The sequence below is a fragment of the Urocitellus parryii genome, chromosome 4 (genome assembly GCF_045843805.1).
Source record: "Urocitellus parryii isolate mUroPar1 chromosome 4, mUroPar1.hap1, whole genome shotgun sequence".
Classification (NCBI taxonomy): Eukaryota; Metazoa; Chordata; class Mammalia; order Rodentia; family Sciuridae; genus Urocitellus; species Urocitellus parryii.
Window position 1 is genome coordinate 76,099,903 of NC_135534.1, and position 18,683 is coordinate 76,118,585.

At 36.5% G+C, this 18,683-nt stretch overlaps 1 protein-coding gene across 2 annotated transcripts in view; it reads left to right on the forward strand.

The window, feature by feature from the left end:
- The first annotated feature begins 1,793 nt into the window (after positions 1-1,793).
- The window catches only part of Ccdc81 (coiled-coil domain containing 81), a 38,575-nt gene continuing 21,685 nt past the window's right edge, over positions 1,794-18,683 (forward strand). The window contains exons 1-5 of one of the 2 annotated variants that reach the window (XM_026401524.2): positions 1,794-1,872; positions 8,540-8,601; positions 9,959-10,112; positions 13,953-14,209; positions 16,503-16,582. In XM_026401524.2, the coding sequence (XP_026257309.2) occupies positions 1,794-1,872; positions 8,540-8,601; positions 9,959-10,112; positions 13,953-14,209; positions 16,503-16,582 (632 nt within the window). The remainder of the gene's footprint in view (positions 1,873-8,539; positions 8,602-9,958; positions 10,113-13,952; positions 14,210-16,502; positions 16,583-18,683) is intronic. The other variant, XM_026401526.2, reaches the window with a different exon arrangement.

Below are 18,683 nucleotides of genomic sequence, written 5' to 3' on the forward strand. Positions count from 1 at the left end.
AAAAATTAAAGGATATATATTAATATCCATATATATATAATGATGATGGTTATATATCATATGTTTGTCCAAGTATGAATATACTGGGAGGTATAATTATGTCACCCAAGCTTATATCTACAGAAGAATCCTATGAGTACAACAGCTACAAATGCAGCCTGGTTTGGGTGTGTGAGCTATTGATCCACCAGCCTCATTGAAGGTGATGATACAATTTTCCTAAATAGTGGAGAACTTTGATTTTGAATTCCTAGAAAATTAAATAATATTGAGATCGAGCAAAACCCTTGTATTTACATGAAAACCTGATTGTTTCCTAGGCTCTAAAGCAACCTTTTTTTGTTTGTTTTTCCTTACATGGAAGTGTGATGAAAAATTTTTAAATGGTGGAGAATGTGGAGCAATTTTTATTTTGTGGGGCTTTCTTGCCCATTCCTGGTCTCTGTCCTCACTGTGTTCCAGCAGTTCTTCCTCCTGCCTTCATAACAATTAATTTGGAAATCTGCTTGGCATTATCTATTAAAATTGGTCACATGCATTTTCTTTGACCCACCAATCTACTAGTTGTATACACATCCAAGATGAGTACATATATTCATCAAAAGTTTTATTGCAGCTGCAATATTCTTAATAGCCCCAGATGGAAACAACTACGGTGCCTCTCACAGTGGAATAAGTAAATTGTGTTTATTCACACAAAGAAATAATATGAAAAGTGAAAATGAATTGCTCCTACAACAAAACAAAACAACAACAACAACAACAAAACAACCCAAACTATGGATGAGTCTCACAACGTAAGCGACAGAGCCGGACACGAAAGAGTCCCTGCTATGTGATTTCCAAATTTCAAATGCTGGCAAAGCCAATCTATAGTATTTGTTGGGATAATGATTGGATGGGAAAATGGAGCTGCATTTCTGTGGTGCTGATAGTGCTCGATCTCTTCACTTGGATGGGGTTTACTTGGGTAGGTTCACTCTGTGATACCAGCAGAGCCAAGAGCATAAACATAATTCTCTAGGAAGAGATCTAGAGAAGGAAAAAAAAAAAAAAGAAGAAGAAAAAAGGTAACTTCTTTTTCCTCAGTTCTCCAACTTTCTATTTCCTAAGAGGGGAGCCCAGCAAAAAATAGAACCAAGACACAAATTCTCATGGCAGATCTGGCAACTCGAGTTGCACATCGCTCTTGATCAGAGGCATTCCCAGAGTTGTCCACGTTGGTTAAGAAAGGGACCACCTTAACCATGAAGGCTCTTCGCTGCCGGGGTAAGAAAAGGAGGAAAAAAAACAAAGTTAAAAATCAAGTTTCTTTCCGTTCTCGCTTCCTCGAGCTCCGGAATCACCCGGCAACCTCCAGGCCGGCTCCTATTAGGGGGCGGGGCCGCCCGGCTGGGGCGAGCCTTTGTCGTGTCCTAGCAACGCGCTCTTCCCCCAGCTCAGCGGGGCCTCTCCCCCTCCAGGCTCCCGCCCACCCTCTCACGGTGTCCGTCACGGTTCGGGTGGGCGCGGATTCCCACACCCTTGGCTCAGCGCCGGGCTGCCTTTCTGTTTTTTGTGGTGGGAGCAGCCTGAGGGCCAGATTAGGGGCAGAGACAGCGAGAAGCAACGTTTAAGTTGACACAAAGGAAAAGAATCAACGAAGTTGGAAATTTTTTATTTTTAAAGCATATCCTAAGCTCCGGGGAGAAAGGGCTGAAGGGTGGGAAAATCATTTTGGTACAAACTCCATATAACGAAGGAAGAAAAGAGACCAATCAGGGACCCAGTATCGAGTTGATTGGGAACTGAGGATGTTGGACACTATCATTCCTGCTCTTCAGGACCTGAGCAGGCAGGTGCTGCCCACGCTGCCCTTGCTGAGCCAGGAGGGTAAGAGGCTTGGGGTGGGGACTCTGGAGACACTGGACCTTCACCTGTTTTGGGGCGTGGGGTAGTGGTGAGGTGGAATACTTATTTTTCTATTCCCTGGCTCCAGCCTGACTTGGAGTGGCGAGGTCACTTTGTTAACTAGCTAGGTATCACATTAGCCATTTGTTTATTTTTAATTGGCTGTCGTAAGCAGGGAATGGAGGCAGATGAGGGTTTTGATTAAACGAAATAATACATATTTATATGTATTTTACACACACACACTCTCTCACACACACACACACACACACACACACACAGAGTATTTAGCTAGTGAACTACCACAAATAAATGCTAGCTAAAAACAACCATCCCATTTCATCTACTTGGGACAGATGGAAACCCTGGTGAATACCTAGAGAAAAATTGTTGCACAGGAACTTTTAGATGGCTCCTTTTCAGAGTTCATGCAAAGGCACCGTTGCTTTTGCTGTCCTTGACATCTTGCAGTTTTGTTAAGAAAATGAAATGATCACAAAAAAAAAAAATATTTGATAATTGTTTGAAAGGGGACCTGGGCAGCTTTTCATAGAAGACTCACCAAGCTTGGTTAGTGGCAACACAATCTGTTTTTACTGTAGTTTCTTAGTTGCCTCAAAGTAGACTTTGAGATCTGTCTGTAAGCCATAGGAGCCCTTTGGAAGAAAGGTGTTCCAGAAGTGGAAGCTATTATTATTATCAAGCCAGTGTAACTTAGACATATTGTCTAGATTTTAACCAAATGATTTTAGGGGACAAAATAAATGGTCATGAATTATTCTTTTTCCTTCTCCTGAATTACTCCTAATTTTTCCCATCAAAATAATTCTAAGAGAAGTATTAAAGATAGTATTTGGATTTAAAATATTTGCCATATTTATTAATTATATATATATATATATATATATGTATAGTTTTTTGAAATCCTATTTATGTACTGAGCACTAGAGAACTGATGTTGACTAAAAATCTTGAAATTTACAATCTAGTGAGGAAGGTACACATTAATCAAATAATCATACAAATAAATGTGTATTTACATTTGAGGAAAGTGCTATGAAGAGGAAAAATGGTACAATAAGAAGTCCCCCCAGCCCACCTCAGTTCTGGAGATTGAACTCAGAGCCTTACAGACAAGTATTGTACCACTGTACCACTGGTCTACTCCTCCAGCTCTAAATCTTTTATTTTTTAGTCTGTTTTTAAAAACAGCTTTAACTTTGAAGCAAAATTTTCAAAATTTAGAGGAAGGTACAGATATTTCTCCCATCCCTCTATCCCTGTACATGTATAGTTTCCTGGGTTATCATCATCCCCCACAGAAAGTGGTGCAATTGTTAAAACTGATGAGCCCACGTTGATACATCATAGGTTCAGTCTTATACATTCTATGAGTTTGGATAAATGTAAGATGACTTGTATCCATCATTGAGTGTCATATAGAGGCTTTCCACTGACCTCAAAGTCCTCTGTGTTCCACCTATTCATCCCTACCCCAGCTTCCAATTCCTGGCGCCCACTGATCTTTCTACTGTCTCCATAGTTTGTCCTTTTCAAAACGTTATATAGTTTGAATCATATAGTATGTAGCCTTTTAAAACTGGCTTCTTTCATTTAGCAATATACATTTAAATTCCCTTCATGTCTTTTCATGGCTTACTAGCTCATTTCTTTTTAGTATTGAATAATATTTGGTCACCCAAATGCAGTACAGTTTTATCCATTTGCCAGTTGAAAGGCATCTTGGTTGCTTCCAAGTTTTGGCAACCATAAACATCTGTTTGTAGGATTTTGTGTGGATATTCGTTTTCAGTTCATTTAGATAAATACCAAGAAGGATGATTGCTAGAATGTTTGGTAAGAGAATAAAAAATTGCCAGGCTGACTTCCAAAGGGTTTGTACCATGTTGCACTCCAGCAGCAATCAGTTAAAATTTCTGCTGTTCCACATCAGTACCAGCATTTACTATCACAGCATTCTAGATTTAGGTTATTCTATTAGGGTGTGTGTGGTGGTAGCTCATTTTTTGTTTTTGTTTCCTTGTACTGGGGATTTAATCCAGTAGCACTTTACCACCGAATTACATCTCCAGCCCTTTTTGTTTTTTATTTTATTATATGTTTATTTAAAAAAAATAAATTAAAAAAAATCTGGAAATCAGCATGGAGATTCCTTAGAAAACTTGAAATGGGACCACCATTTGACCAGCTAACCCACTCCTTGGTCTATACCCAAAGGACTTAAAATCAGCATACTACAGGGACACAGCTACACCAATGTTTATAGCAGCTCAATTCACAATAGCTAAGCTGTGGAAGCAATCTAGATGCCCTTCAATAGATGAATGGATAAAGAAACTGTAGCATATATACACAATGGAATATTATTCAGAATTAAAATACAATAAAATCATGGCATTTGCAGGTAAATGGATGGAGTTGGAGAATATCATGCTAAGTGAAGTATGCTAATCCCCAAAAGCCAAAGGCAGAATGTACTCTTTGATAAGTGGATGCTGGTCCATAATGGTGGGGGACAAGGGAAAAATAGAGGAACTTTGGGCAAAGGGGAGGGAGGGGTGGGAAAGGGGCATGGGGGTAGGAAAGATGCTGCAATGAGATGGTCATCATTACTCTAGATTCATGTATGACTGCACATATAGTGCGATGCTACATTGTGTACAGCCATAGAAATATAAAGTTGTTCTGCAATTTTGTACAATGAACCAAAATGCATTCTGCTGTCATATATACCTAATTAAAATCTAAAAAAGATTCAGTTGTCAATAGACCTTTATTTTATTTATTTATTTGTGGTGCTGAGAATAGAACCCAGGGTCTTGAACATGCTAGGCAAGTGCTCCACCACCAAGCCACAAACCCAGCCATTGTTTTATATTTTGAAACAAGGTCTCACTGTTGTTTATGGCCTCACTCAATTTCTGAGGGTCTTGCTAATTTTCTGAGGCTAGCCTTGCTAAATTTGCCATCTTCCTGTTCTAGCCTTCCAAGTAACTGGGATTATAGGTGTGTGCTACCTCACCCAGCTGGTTCTGTCCATTTCTGATAGAAGAGATTCAAAATCTCCTAGCACGAAAGTGGATTAATCTTTTGCTCTTTACAGTTCTTTTAGGTTTTGCCTTATATAATTTGATGTTCTGTTTTTAGGTAAATGCATATTAAGGATTATTATATCTTCTTGAATGATTGACCTTGTTATTATATAATGCTCTTCTTTATCCCTTATAGCTTTCTTAGATTTGAAGTCTTCTCCATCTGAAATTAATAGTTACTTATTTTCTCTTGATTAGTGTTAGCACGATCTACTTTTATCTATTCATTTACTTCTTTTTTTGACTTAGTGCTATTTACTTTTATTCTTTCTTTTTAGATATACATGACAGTAGAGTGTATTTTGATATCATACTATACATTTACTTTTAATCTATGTCTTTAAAGTGGGTTTCTTATAGACAAGGATCCTTATTTTGGACAAGTTGAAGGGACTTTGTGGGCTGCCCAAGTTGGTAGTTGGATCAAATACACAAGTTCATAACCTTAGAGATAGGGGTTTGAGGAATCTGGACTTATAAATAAACATTTGGGAATCATACTGGGCATGGATGTGAATGCTTAAGCAGAATGTCTAAAGGGGAAGCAGCCTAGGGTCCTAGTTTGAAAAACCTCATCATTTAATGGATCATCCTTGAGGAGGATAAGCCTGAAAAGTAGACTGAGAAGAAATAGCCAGAGAGGTAAGAGGAAACCCCGGAGACAGTATGTCATGACAGTCAAAAGGAGGTTTGCTTAAAGGAGGGGAGTGATCAATAGTGTCAGACCTGATGGAGGGAATCAGAAGAGATGAACAATCAACATGCTCATTGAATTTATTGACCAGTGGTGATTTTAGCAAGGCTTTATTGGATGTATGACAGAGCTGAAATCAAAATAACTGTGTTAATATTCCACAAATGGTGCATTGTAAAGAGAGGAAGATAAACTGTAAACCTCAGCAAAATATGAATGAACTTCATCATTGCATTTGTTCTCCACTGTGTATTCCAACTGCTTTTGTGTTTCACCAAAGTTCAATATTATGTAATTATAGTGCTTACAAGGTCCTGTCATGATTTTACAAATGTAAACTGAGTGAAACCATTAATTCCACAGAGGCAGGAAGGCTTAGGCCTAACATGCAGCATATGGCTCTTTCCTTTGTACTATGCTCTGTGATGTAGTATTTAATATTATTGAATATTTTTTTCTGTTTTTTACATGAATATTTTAATTTTAGAAGATGATTGTATTTTAATTTTTGATATTTAAAAATTTTTGATATTAATATCTATTCTGGAATATGTTATTTTTCAATTTACATAATATACGCTTAGTCCATTTTATAATGATAAGACACTTGTCATTGTGATTGAAAATATGGTTTGAGTCTATAAACTATTTAGAATTTGAAATGAAATGAAGGTTGAATTGAATGCAGAAAGGTATATGTAAGAAATAGTTCTCTGTAACAGTGATTTTTGGTATTTCATGATTAAAACAAATAAGAAATCCAGCTTTCCTTAAAATATAAAAGAGTAGTATCTTATTTAATTTGCTTTTTAGACTGGATTGAGATTCTTTTCATTTTGAGATTTAGTAATGTCCTCTCTGAAAATTTGGAGTGTAAGAATAAATCACCATCTATATAATTTACAAATCTATCACAATTGAATTATAGGGATCAAAAACTTCCTAAGGAGAGTGTGGATACACGTTTTCCTTTTTTGTTCAGTGAAAAAATAACAAATTTCAGTTAAAACAATTAAGTCTGCTTTTGTACAACTTTGCCTTTTATATTTCATGGAGTAAAACATTAAGGGGGAACTTAAACAAATCATACAAATGAAAAGCTTAGATAATTCTTTTCATTAGGGTTTGGTTGCAAACTATACAGTTTCTCCTGGCCTTAATAAGTCATTTCTTCTGTTGTTAGCTTCCTGAAATCTGAGCTGCATGTCTAGGTGAAAGCCTTTTAGTCAAAACTTTAAGTTTCGACTTAATAACTTTGAAAATTCTCTGAGTAAATCTGGATACTGAGATTTTTATTAGTGAATTAATGACATTTTTGGTTAGAATTAAAATTATAACCCAGTATACAGTTTGGCCTGGTTGAAAGACCTTCTTAGTTCTTAGCAGCCAGCAGGAGAATTCTTTTGGCTACAGGGGCAGGCAGGAGTGGGGAAAGCAGTAGGGTGGACAGAGTGTGGGAACACACCTAGTTACAGAAACTACACATCCAAGATTTAGAGGAAGGGCAGGATCTTTGCCCTTGTGCTCGCTGTGGCATGCAGCCCTGGTTTCATTGGCTGGTGATTACATTTCCAACATCAAACTTATTCCCATGAGAGTAACTGCTACTTCTCATCCAGTTAACCTGCCCCTTCCCTAGCATAATAATGAAAATATTTATTACCTTTATTTGCTAGGATTAAAAGGTTGTAATTTCCCTGCTTTAATTAGTGGTTTAAACCAGTAAGGAAAAAAAATGATACCAATAAATCAAGCAGTTGTCAAAGTGAGGAAAGAATTGGCTTTTGTCACCAACTTCATGTATGTCCCAAAGTGGCAGTCTGGTGAATGTCACCTTTCTTGATCTTCTACTTTGAGGATTAAAACGTAATACTCTAGATTCACGTAAAGTTCATCATTGGAAAGTGTCTTTAATAAGCACAAGTTTATATTTGGAAATGGAGATGTCAACATAGACATAATTTTCCATGTTTTTAAACATATCCAGAGCATATATTTATATTGCTCATTAACATTATAGTTATTGGTAACTACCTATTTTCTACCACAGTTTTTTTAAACCACAACATGAGACAAGAAAATAAACATAGAAGGTGTCTTTCTGATCACAGTAGATAGTGCAAAATCTACCCATTAACTTAAAGCAAAACCCTTGGGCCCTTCTTCAAGGTCTGTTTTTTAAAAAGTATTATTCTAGACATAATATTAGTATATTGTTGTTTTCAGAATACAGCAGTCTAAAAGCAGTGACTTAGAACTTGGCAGGAGGTCTGCAGAGCACTAGCAGTAGAGAAAAGTGAGAGCTGGCAATTTCACTGTAAAAAATGAGATGTACACTAGATTGGAGAATCTAACAAAAGTAGAAGTGTAGGCACAGTTAATACACAGATGACAGCCATTCTTGACTAAGTGGCCCTTGGCCTAATTCTCATGTTATAGAATGGTATGAGAATAACTTTTTATATTAATTAGATAGCAGAGTGGACATATAATGAGCATTTTTTTGAATGAGTCATTGAGAAAAAAACTAGATTATGGTTGGTTAACTTCATTTTTAGGATAAAAGGAAATGTGTGACTAAGTTTCCTTTATGCCAGAAAAATTTTCTTTAAAAAAATCTACATTATTATTATTGTTTTTGTTATTAAAATCACACCTAAAGGGGTGGGCATGAGTTATTAGGCAAACTAACTTTGGAGACTGACTTTATTTTCTGTTAATTCTAGATTAATTAGGAATTACTGTCATTTGATTCTGCATTTCATATTTATGCTTTATTTGTTAGCACTAAGATCCTATCACATGGTGCTCACAAAGTATTTTGGTTTCTTTTGAATTTCAGAAGTCTCTACTATTTGGGGGAATGTTTCAGAGTTTGTGGAGCGGCAGCTAGCCCTGCACAAGGTAGGAATTATACTTTTAATGTCGGGATTTGAAGGCTCTTCCTTACGTAGTCTTGTATAATTTGCTGGGAGTGGTATAAAAGTAGGCTTCAGAGCCACCCAGTTTAACTGTCATTGCTGTGATTTTGTGATGTTCACACTTAGGGCTTGTGGAGAGTAGGTTTAACAAATGTGGATTTTTTCCCCTAGGTAATGATTTTTTAAGTTCTGCTGTTCTAGTGATACAACGTGTAATGCCAATCAGCTTGGGTTTGTGTAAAACTAGACCTGTGCTATTTGTGACCTGATAGTTCCCACACAGCTGTGGAAGGATATAATGTTTCTTGTCTTGCTTCCTTACAGGGAAGGATTTTAATTGAAATACATGAAGACATTCAGGAACAAAACTTGCCAAAAATAAGAAACTTTGCCCAGGGCTAGACTACTTCCTCCTGTCAGGTCGGGTTTGGAAGCCATGGAACTGACAAAAGTTTTGGGAGGAAGATTTGGAATTTTATTAGAGCCATTGGATGAATTACCCTTCAAATTTATTATTATTATTATTATTTGGTTTAGAATTTGAATTACTTATCATCATTTAAAATTTGGAGAGTTTATATAAATTGTTGAATTCTCCCCTCCCTTTTCTTGAAAATCAGTAGATTTAACAGCAGCAGTCTGCTATTCCTGCAGATGACACTTGGCTGGAGCCCATGATGGACTCTCCCCTTCAGATAAGGCCTACACTCCACACCTCCAGTCCCCTGGCTGGCTAGTTAGACTCCTTTGCATTCTTTTATGACTCCTGCAGGCAGTAGAGTTTGTAATCCTAGATGTATATTATCTCCCTAGAGATAGAAAACCTAATTTGAGGGCCAAAAACATTTGCTACTATCTGTCAGCCAAGACCACACTACATTGTAGCATATGCCTTGAATGCTGGGTTGTCTGCTTTTAAGTGGGAGACATAAAATCTGAAAGAATGAGAAGCAGAGATTCTCATGCCCCCTTAAATGGCAAGTGATTAAAATTTAAAAGTCATACCAATTTAGGACAAGAGTAATTTTAGATATAGATTTCAAAAAGCTATGGCTTTATGCAATTTTTCATAATCCTCACAGTCTTTTCATGATATGGAGATGAGACATCTGATGTCTGAAAAACATTATGGATCAATATATTTATACTTTAGACTAAATTTATTTGGAAATTTAGAATCTTAAAATGCTACAGCTGCTATAAGGGTTGTAGAGATTATTGGATTTTTAAGGCCTAAGCTTAAATTCTCTTCATGAATTTGGATACAGTAGGACTATTTTTTTTTACTCCTTCAATTAATTATGCTTGTTGCTTTTTCCCCTCTTCTTTCTTTCTTTCAGGGGGTTCATATTTCAGGATTTGGAACTTTCACTTTCACGAGACAAAAGCTTGAAATGGGAAACAAGTTTATTCTAATTCAGAGGCCTGTGTTTATCATGACAGAGAAGTTATTGCAGACTCATGGGCTCAGTCAAAACAAAGTTTATTCTCCTGGTAAATCATATTAATATTTAAGACTTTCCCAGAATGTTATTGGCCTGGGATAAAAATGAAAGAGCAAATCTTGGCCAGTGCTGCTTCATTGGTTTCTAGTTTGAGGGACTCACATTTCACATGGTACCTTTGATAGTGACTGGGATGGGAATATGATAGTGTCTTTCTGCAGGTCATTTTAAACCCCAGTAACTTAAGAGGCAGGTATGAGAATAGGTGATGGGATATGAAGGCAAATTTACCTGAAAACCATGCCATAGAGTTGTATAGACTCTTATTTGTATTTCAGATCCAAAGAAATGTAGAGTGGTTATAATAAAGAGAAATTTAATTGGGGTCTCCAGTTGGCAGAATTAGAGTCAGTATTAGCTGTGAAAAAGTTAAATAAATGTGATTCTATCATATATAACTTAAATTATTGTTATACAAATTTAGAAGTTGAATAATTCCATATTTTATGCATACCTTCTATACCTTTTTTATATCCTGAAATCCAACCTTCTGGGAGCTAGGACTGTAACTCAGTGGGAGAGCACTTTCCTGGCATGTGTGAAGTCTTGGGTTCAATCCCTAGGACTGCAAACAACAAAAATAAAACAAAACTAACCAACCAAACAAACAAAAAAAAAAACAGTCTTCCTTCTGCAAACATTTACTGAGCGCCAACTATGTATCAAGCTTTGTTGCAGGTGCTTGAGCTATAATGGTAAACAAAAAAGACATAATCCCTGCCACAGGACACTGTATCTAGCTGTAGCATGTGGGTGTCATGCCATGATTGGTTAGCAAACTTTGGGGCTTACTTCTTGATTCCTAGCTGTGTTCCTTTTGACCTCACTTATTATCTCCTCCTGCATCAGACTCAGAGATGGATAAACGGAGATGTGTTCTATCCCCCATGGCAGAGGTGAAAAACTATAACTTTCTGAAAATTATAATTTTCAATATATGGCTTTCCTGATGAAAAAACAAAATACCAGCACACTGTACTTAGAATATATTCACTACAGTGGGTTTGATAAACTTTAAAGCCATTTTTGCCTAAAATTTATAACAGAAGAAATATATTTCATCAAAAACCTACCAAAGGAATTGAAGATAAAGTCATTTTTTCCTTTTCTTCTTCTTCTTCTTTTTTTTTTTTTGCAAAAACAATGGTGCCTTAGATTTAGAAATTATTTTCCATCTTTGATATTTTAATATAGTGAAAAAATTAACTTTTTTAGAATTAATTTTTTTAGAGGGTGAAGAATTTTGGAATTAATGAAATGTAATGAACTGAAGTCATTCAAAACATTTCTGTCTACAGTTTAGCTTTGGTGTTATGATTCCTTATCATTCATCAATCAGATAACTAATCAAACATCTACTCGTTTTTAATGATTAGTAAGATGTAGTTTTTGCTTTGAAGCACTCAAGGTCTTATCATAGCTCATAAGTATATACTAGCAAATGATGCAGCATGATTAAATGCTATAAAAGCAGCACTGGACTAGGGATGTAGCTCAGAGGTAGAAAGCTGAGTTCAATCCCCAGCACCAGGATCAGGGAGCAGCACTGATCAGAAAGGGATTGGACACTATGGGAGTCTAGAAGAGATCATGCCCAGCTTTGCTTGGGGAAGCATGGTTTAAGATGACATGTGAGGAGGCTTAAAAGGTGGTGGGGTGTGGTGATCCATACTTGTAATCCCAGTGACTCATGAGGCTGAGGCAAGAGGACCACAAGTTCAAGTAAAGCCTTGGGAACTTATCAAGACCCTGTCCCAAAATAAATACCAAAAATGTCTGGGGATGTAATTCAGTGGCAAAGTGCCCCTGTATTCAATCCCCAGTACAAAAAAGAAAAAAAAAAGATAGTAGGCTTTTGCTGGCAGAGAAGCTATGGGAAGATATTCCAGTTCCAGCACTGGTGTGAACAAGTCAAGAATATGGGAAAGAGTAAAGCCCATTAAAGAAGTAATGGCATATCTGAGTAGGAGCAGAAGGAGAGAAGTAAGATAAAAATGGCATATGGGGGGGGGTTAGTTGTGTTATTATAAGGACTTAAGAATCTATCCTGTAGGCACTGAGAGCCATTGAAAGTTTTTGAGCAGAGAATTTTCAGATTTGTTCCAGTTTTTAGTTTGGGAAGGTAGCTCTTTTGATTATGGTGAAATAAGGTAAAAGCTTGAATGGAGGGAGTGACATCAGGAGGGAAATGAGGGGTTCTATTCCTGAGACATTTCAGATGTAGAACAGACAGGGCTGATTGAGAGAAATGGATAGCAAGAGGTGGAGTGGTATTTAGGACAACTGATTTCTTGGTTGGAGAACAGATGGATGCTAATGCTGTTAATCACCATAGGAAATGAAGATGAAAGGCAGGTGGTGGTGGTGATGGTGGATAAAACAATGCATTTGCTTTGGGACATGCTAAGTTTTGATTCTTGTTAGGGGTATTTAGGTAGAGATAATTCCAGAGCTTAGGAGAAAGGTGAAGACCAGAGATCAAGATTTGAATAAGTTTACCTAGGAGAAAGAATATAAAATAAGATGACACGGTTACGAACAAAATACTGTAAAATAAATTAATAAACCAAACCCCAAACCCTAAGTATAATAAGGAGTAGAAGAGGAGAGAAGCCAGCAAAGGAGACCAAGGAGCAGGAAACCAGAGAAGTAAGCGTGATGTCGTAGGTATGAGAAAAAAGAGAGTGCAGGCATCAGGAGTTACAGAGAAGACAGGAGAGATGAGATTTGCAAGTATCCCTTGGCTTGTCTCTCATGAAAGATAGTGTCTTTACTGAGATGAGAGCACTGGAAGATAGATTGCAGAGAGGTGAGGGGAGTGGAGGGAGAATCCAGAGGCAGGAAATCTGGCTTTCTCTTAAGAAATTTATATTTAAAAACAGAAATAAATGGAGGGAGGTAGAGTAGAATTATTAAATTGTGAGGGGGGGACACAATATAGTCACTAGTATAGTGAAGCTTATGTCTTGTAGAGCTTTAACCCTTGTCACTCAGCAATACTAGACATTTGAAAATCTAATTCATGCTTTTACAGAATGACCATTTAGAATATTATTATCTTATTTCTGTCCTGTTCCTCCATCAATGGGCCTTGTTATTATCTCTCTTTGGCTTTATCATCTTGATGCTTTTTTGGTTTTACCCCTTTTCTTAACTGTGGGACTTGCATCTCTTCAGGTCAAATAGATCCTGTTCTTCCTTTCAAAGTAGATATAAACTTATTCTTTTGCAATGCCAATTATGGGATCATTAGGGAAGAAAAGCTTTCTTCAAGTCACCCAGTTGGAGATTATCTATCTCTCAGTTATATATATATATATATATATATATATATATATATATATATATCCCAGTTTCATTTGTGTGATAACTTTTATTGAATCTATCTTTTCAAAACAGACTTTGTAGATATTATAATCATTTAAAAATGATATGAGAATTGAAGGAGATATGCAAATATTACTGCAGCACGGCCTGGGAGATAAGGGGGCTGAAAACTTGAGAAAACTCTGATGAAGCTGAGCAATTATTGCTGTCTTCTAGAAAGAAACCAAAAGCTTGTCTAGAGTGATGTTTAGAAAGCTAATTATTCTTCTTTTGAAGATAAAACAGTATACTTTTTGGGAAAATTGTACTGATTAATATGTGTTAACCTGTTGTGTTAGTTGTCTGCAATAATAATATCACGTTGGGTACAAATAAATATTTTACATGGACAATTCTATTATTGAGTACTAAGAGAGAATCAGATAATTATTTGTGAGTATCTATGGTATGTTTGTCATCTCCACTCCCTTTCTCCCACCCTAACTGTCTTTTTCTCCTCTAGGTGATATCCCAGTTGTTCCACTTAATTTTATCATGATATCCCTGGAGAGTCCATTTAACAGGGACACAGTGGAAGGATGTGTTAAGGAGACAATACTTTTTTTATCACGATCCATTTCTATTAAAAAAAATGTGGAATTTACATTCAAAGGAATTGGGGTCCTTGTGATCAAAGATGGCAAAGTGAAGATGAAATTTTATAAGGACTTCCTTTGTAACATGGATGGAAGTGGGACTTTGATCAAAGCCCTAGCAAACGTAATTAATGTTTTCTTCTGCTAACCCCTCTCCCAACAGTAGGTCTGAATCATCTAGGTGTCACATCATTAAGAAAAAACATATTAACATATTTTAAGTGTAAGTTTCATGGACAAGCCTGTCAATAGATGATTAACTCTGTGAGAAAAATACAAGAAGGGCAAGGAAGCTTTAAACTAAATTTGAGTCAGTGCCAAATGAGAAATATAAACAGTAATAGAAACTTATAATTCTGGATACTTTATAGCACCTTATAGTTCAAAAGTTCTTCCACATATTTTATTTCATTTGTCTCAAAACATTATAAAAGCTGCATCATAGCATGATCATCCTGATTTACAAGAGAAAATTGGGAGCCAGAGGTTGTGTGGGAGCCCTGAGGTGAGGTCAGGTGCCGGTGGTGCAGTCCCTGGGACTTGAGCTCAGACTTCCTCAATACTTAGTTTTTGCTACATATATTCTTTTATTTTAAAGAAAGTCTATGAAAAACTTGAATTCAAGTCATAGGAATGTGTCTTTAGCTTTTAATTTGCCATACATAGAAGAAATTTTGTAACTGGCATCATCATTGTTAACAATAAGTATCTGGCATGATCTTTATGCCAAGTTGGACATAGCAGTAAAAGTTTAAAGTCAATCCACAGGATTTGTGCCTTATGTACTTCTTAGAGAACTAACAGAGTTGACATGATAAATTGAATTACCACAGAATAGCATATAGCAAAAGTCTGATTTTTTTAAAAGAAAGTTTAGGGGTTTGGGGTTGTAGCTCAGTGGTAGCGCACTTGCCTGGCATGTGTGAGGTACTGAGTTTAATTCTCAGCACCACATATAAATAAATAAAAATAAAGTTCCATCAACAACTAAAAGAAATTTATATTTTTTAAAAAAGAAAGTCTATGAAAATGGCTAAGTTCTACTCATTTCTCACTTCATATAGTTCTGGGATGGAGATTTGGGATATGGGGTTGTATATAATGAGCCTCTTGGTGTTTTTTACACTACTTGGGTCTTATACAGGATTGCTAAGAGTGTAGAAAGTAGAAACACACATGAAAAAAAAAAAAACTGTCATTTCCACAAAAACATAAGGCAAGATTTGCAAATCTGTAAGCAAGGCCAAAGTGGCTAGCTCATGTCTAACCTTGAGGGATTCTACTGAACTTTAGAGCTTCACTCTATGTTTACAAGACAGAAGATAAAATCTTACTTGGCTTGTTGAATTCTAAAGCATAAATTTTAAGGAACATTTTCTGAAAGAACTAGTCCTGAGAAGATATTATTTGATAAAAGGGTATGGAGGCCAAAAGAGATTGAGAACTGCTGATTATATCAATCACTGTCATAGACACAGAGTGGTGAGGCCCAGAGCCCATCAGCACATTAAAGGAGCTGAGAAGTCTGGCTGTAAAGCAGCCAGTTTGACTATAGCCATGTAACCAGAGAACTCATAAGTAGTTCATTAACTCTATGAGCGCTGGTTGTTTTATACTCAAATGTTCTGTAACTTAAACCTGAGAATTGTCCTGGAATAGTCCTCTTGGGAGATTTTATATTTATTTCAGTGATGCTCCTTTTTGATTATTTTAAAACCTCTTTAGGGGAACTCCCTTTGAAGTCTTTTAAAGGCTGTAGCATTCATTCAAAAATGATGATAATTTTTGGATCTAGGGATGTGGCACAATGGTAAAGCACTCACCTGGCATGAGTGATGCCCTAAGTTTGATCGCAAGTACTGAAAAAAAAATCATGAATCATTCTATCCTGATGATGTAATAAAGTGGTTATTTTACAGTGTAATAATTACAACTGCTGCTTGTTGAGTGCTTATTATACACTCACATAGAGCACTTCATGAAAGTCCTATGAATTTGATCCTATAATTATCCCCACAAACCTAGTGTCCAAGGTCACACAGCAGTTAGCCCTGGGATTTGAACATAAGCCCACTTGACTCCAAAACCCTTTTCTAAACTGTATAATTTTAGATTTTTTTTTGGATCAAGGGTAGAATTAGCCAGCTGGCTCAAAAATTCCTCAATAAATTTAGGAAGTCTAGTCTCCCTTCAAGGATGTCTAAAGGAAGGTGTCAGTTGTCAAAGCAATTTCCAAAGAGGAGATGTTTTGAGAAAACGCAGCATCATTGGAATAACCCTGGGTGACTACTCCGAAGAATAAAATTATTCCACACCAGATTTTGAGCTCTGGATTTTAAAATGGCAAACAAAACAACCAAAGAGTATCATGGTACCTCATCTTTGAGCTCAGGTGTAACTTTCTCTCTGTTCTGCAGAGGCCCAACACTGTGGACTCGGTGTTGTCAAGCAGAGAGACATTGAAGAGGCGGCCTGGTAGTGTCCTTTTGTTTCCAAGGTGAGTACTTTGCTCTGAGGGTTTCTCTAGGTACCAACTCTCCTTGCTCATCTGTTGATCTGATCGGGCAGCATTTTTCAACCTATACAGCTCATGCTCCTTTTAATGCACATATATGTATATATATGCACATATTACAGAATAACATACAATTATTATTTTTGAATAAATACTGTAGCCTACAAAAAGTTTTGAAGGGAATTCCCATAAAGAGGTTTTTTAAAAAATAAGGAAGTAGCATACTAAAATAAGTACAATAAACTCCCAAGAGAATCAGCAAAGAGTTTCTTGTATACACTTTTGTAGTTAACAGTGGTCTTTAGAATATTTCTTTTATAAACTACTTTCAAATTCCTGGAGATTCTGACCCTACAAACCTTAGACCCTGCTGGGTTTCCCTCTATTTATGCTACTTCCTCTTCCTTTGCTTTTCTCTTCCCTCATCCTAGCCCATTTCCCATCTGAGCTCTTCTTCTTACCACTAAACAGGTTGAAAGATAAGGTAGAATAGGGAACAGCTTTATCCAAGGAGTATGGAGGGTGTTGCTGAAGTCTGCTGCTGATAATGTTTATAATAGTGATGATGATAATAATAATGAGAATAGTAATAACAGTTACTATAGAGCACCTACTGGATGCCATTTACTGTTAAAGCACTTTCTCAATATTCTCGAATTTACTCTTCACTGCAACTGTTATAATTTCCTCCATTTTATAGAGATACGAAATTGATTTGGTTAAAAAAAAGTCTAAACAGCAGAATCAACATGGTGCACTACTCAGAACACTAGAATGGGAGTCAGGAGGCTTTGGTTTTATTTTTCAGTGTGATTATCACCCATTTATTGTGTGCTCTTAATTATTTTCTTAATCTTAATTGCTATAACATTAATTACTGTGCATTTCTGGTGGGTAATAACAGCCAGCTTTCCAGAGTTAGTGTTTTCTCATAGATTTGGAGTCCGTGATATCTTCTTGATTTGTTGGTTTGGAACAACCCCATCCTGGAAGAGCCTTGTGACACATATCTCGTTAATTTTTTTAAAAAAAATTATACATGGACACAATATCTTTATTTTGTCTAATTTTACCTGGTACTAAGGTGAACCAGTACTCCACATGTGCAAGGCAAGCGCTCTGCCACTGAGCCACAACCTCAGTCTGACACATACCTCTTTTTTAATTTGTTTTAATTAGTTACACATGACAGTACAATGATCTTGACATAGCATACATTTGAATCAGATGGGGTATAATTTCTCATTTTTCTGAGTGTACAGGTTGCAGAATCACATTGGTCATGCAGTCTCATATATACATACAGCAATAATAATGTCTATTTTATTCTGCTGTTGACACATGCCTCTTAAGAACTGTGATGATGGCCAGAATAAGCCTTAGAGAGTAGTCAATCAAGCCCTCTCATCTTGTAGGTGAAATGGCCACCCAAGTAATGAATAACCATACTAGAAATAAATAGAAATAAGTCCATGAGGTCAAAATCATTTTATTTTTATTCATTTGGAAGGAAAATCTGGCTTTGCCATATTTTTGGCTTATACACTCCAGAAGGAAAATAATTCCAGAGGGTAAAAACAAACAAAAAACAGAGATGGAGGTGCTTGCCAGTTTGAGAGTCTAAAAGTGGACATGAGAACTCAAACACTCAAAATGCTTGTTGGTATTTATGTATATGAAGTTTGGCCCTTGAATTTACTTAGAGTACCACTGTAGCCCTAATTCTAGTCCAGTCCTAATTCTTTGGTCTTTGAGACCAAAGAACCTACAACTACACCACAAACTGAACACCACCTCCCCTCCCAGTGTGCCTTTTCAGGTCCTTCGCATAAGGCGTGCTGTCCACCTGTTGTGATTTCTTTTCTTTTTTTTTTTTAATTTTTATTGGTTGTTCACAACATTACAAAGCTCTTGACATATCATATTTCATACATTAACCTGTTGTGATTTCTTGCCTTCTAGTTATCCAACAACTCATAATATCTAGTTACAGAACTAAAAAGGACATAGACAAATTCAAACTAAAACCAAAACCAAAAACTTAACCTGAGGCTTTCAAGGAAATTTCTTTATATTCAAGCTG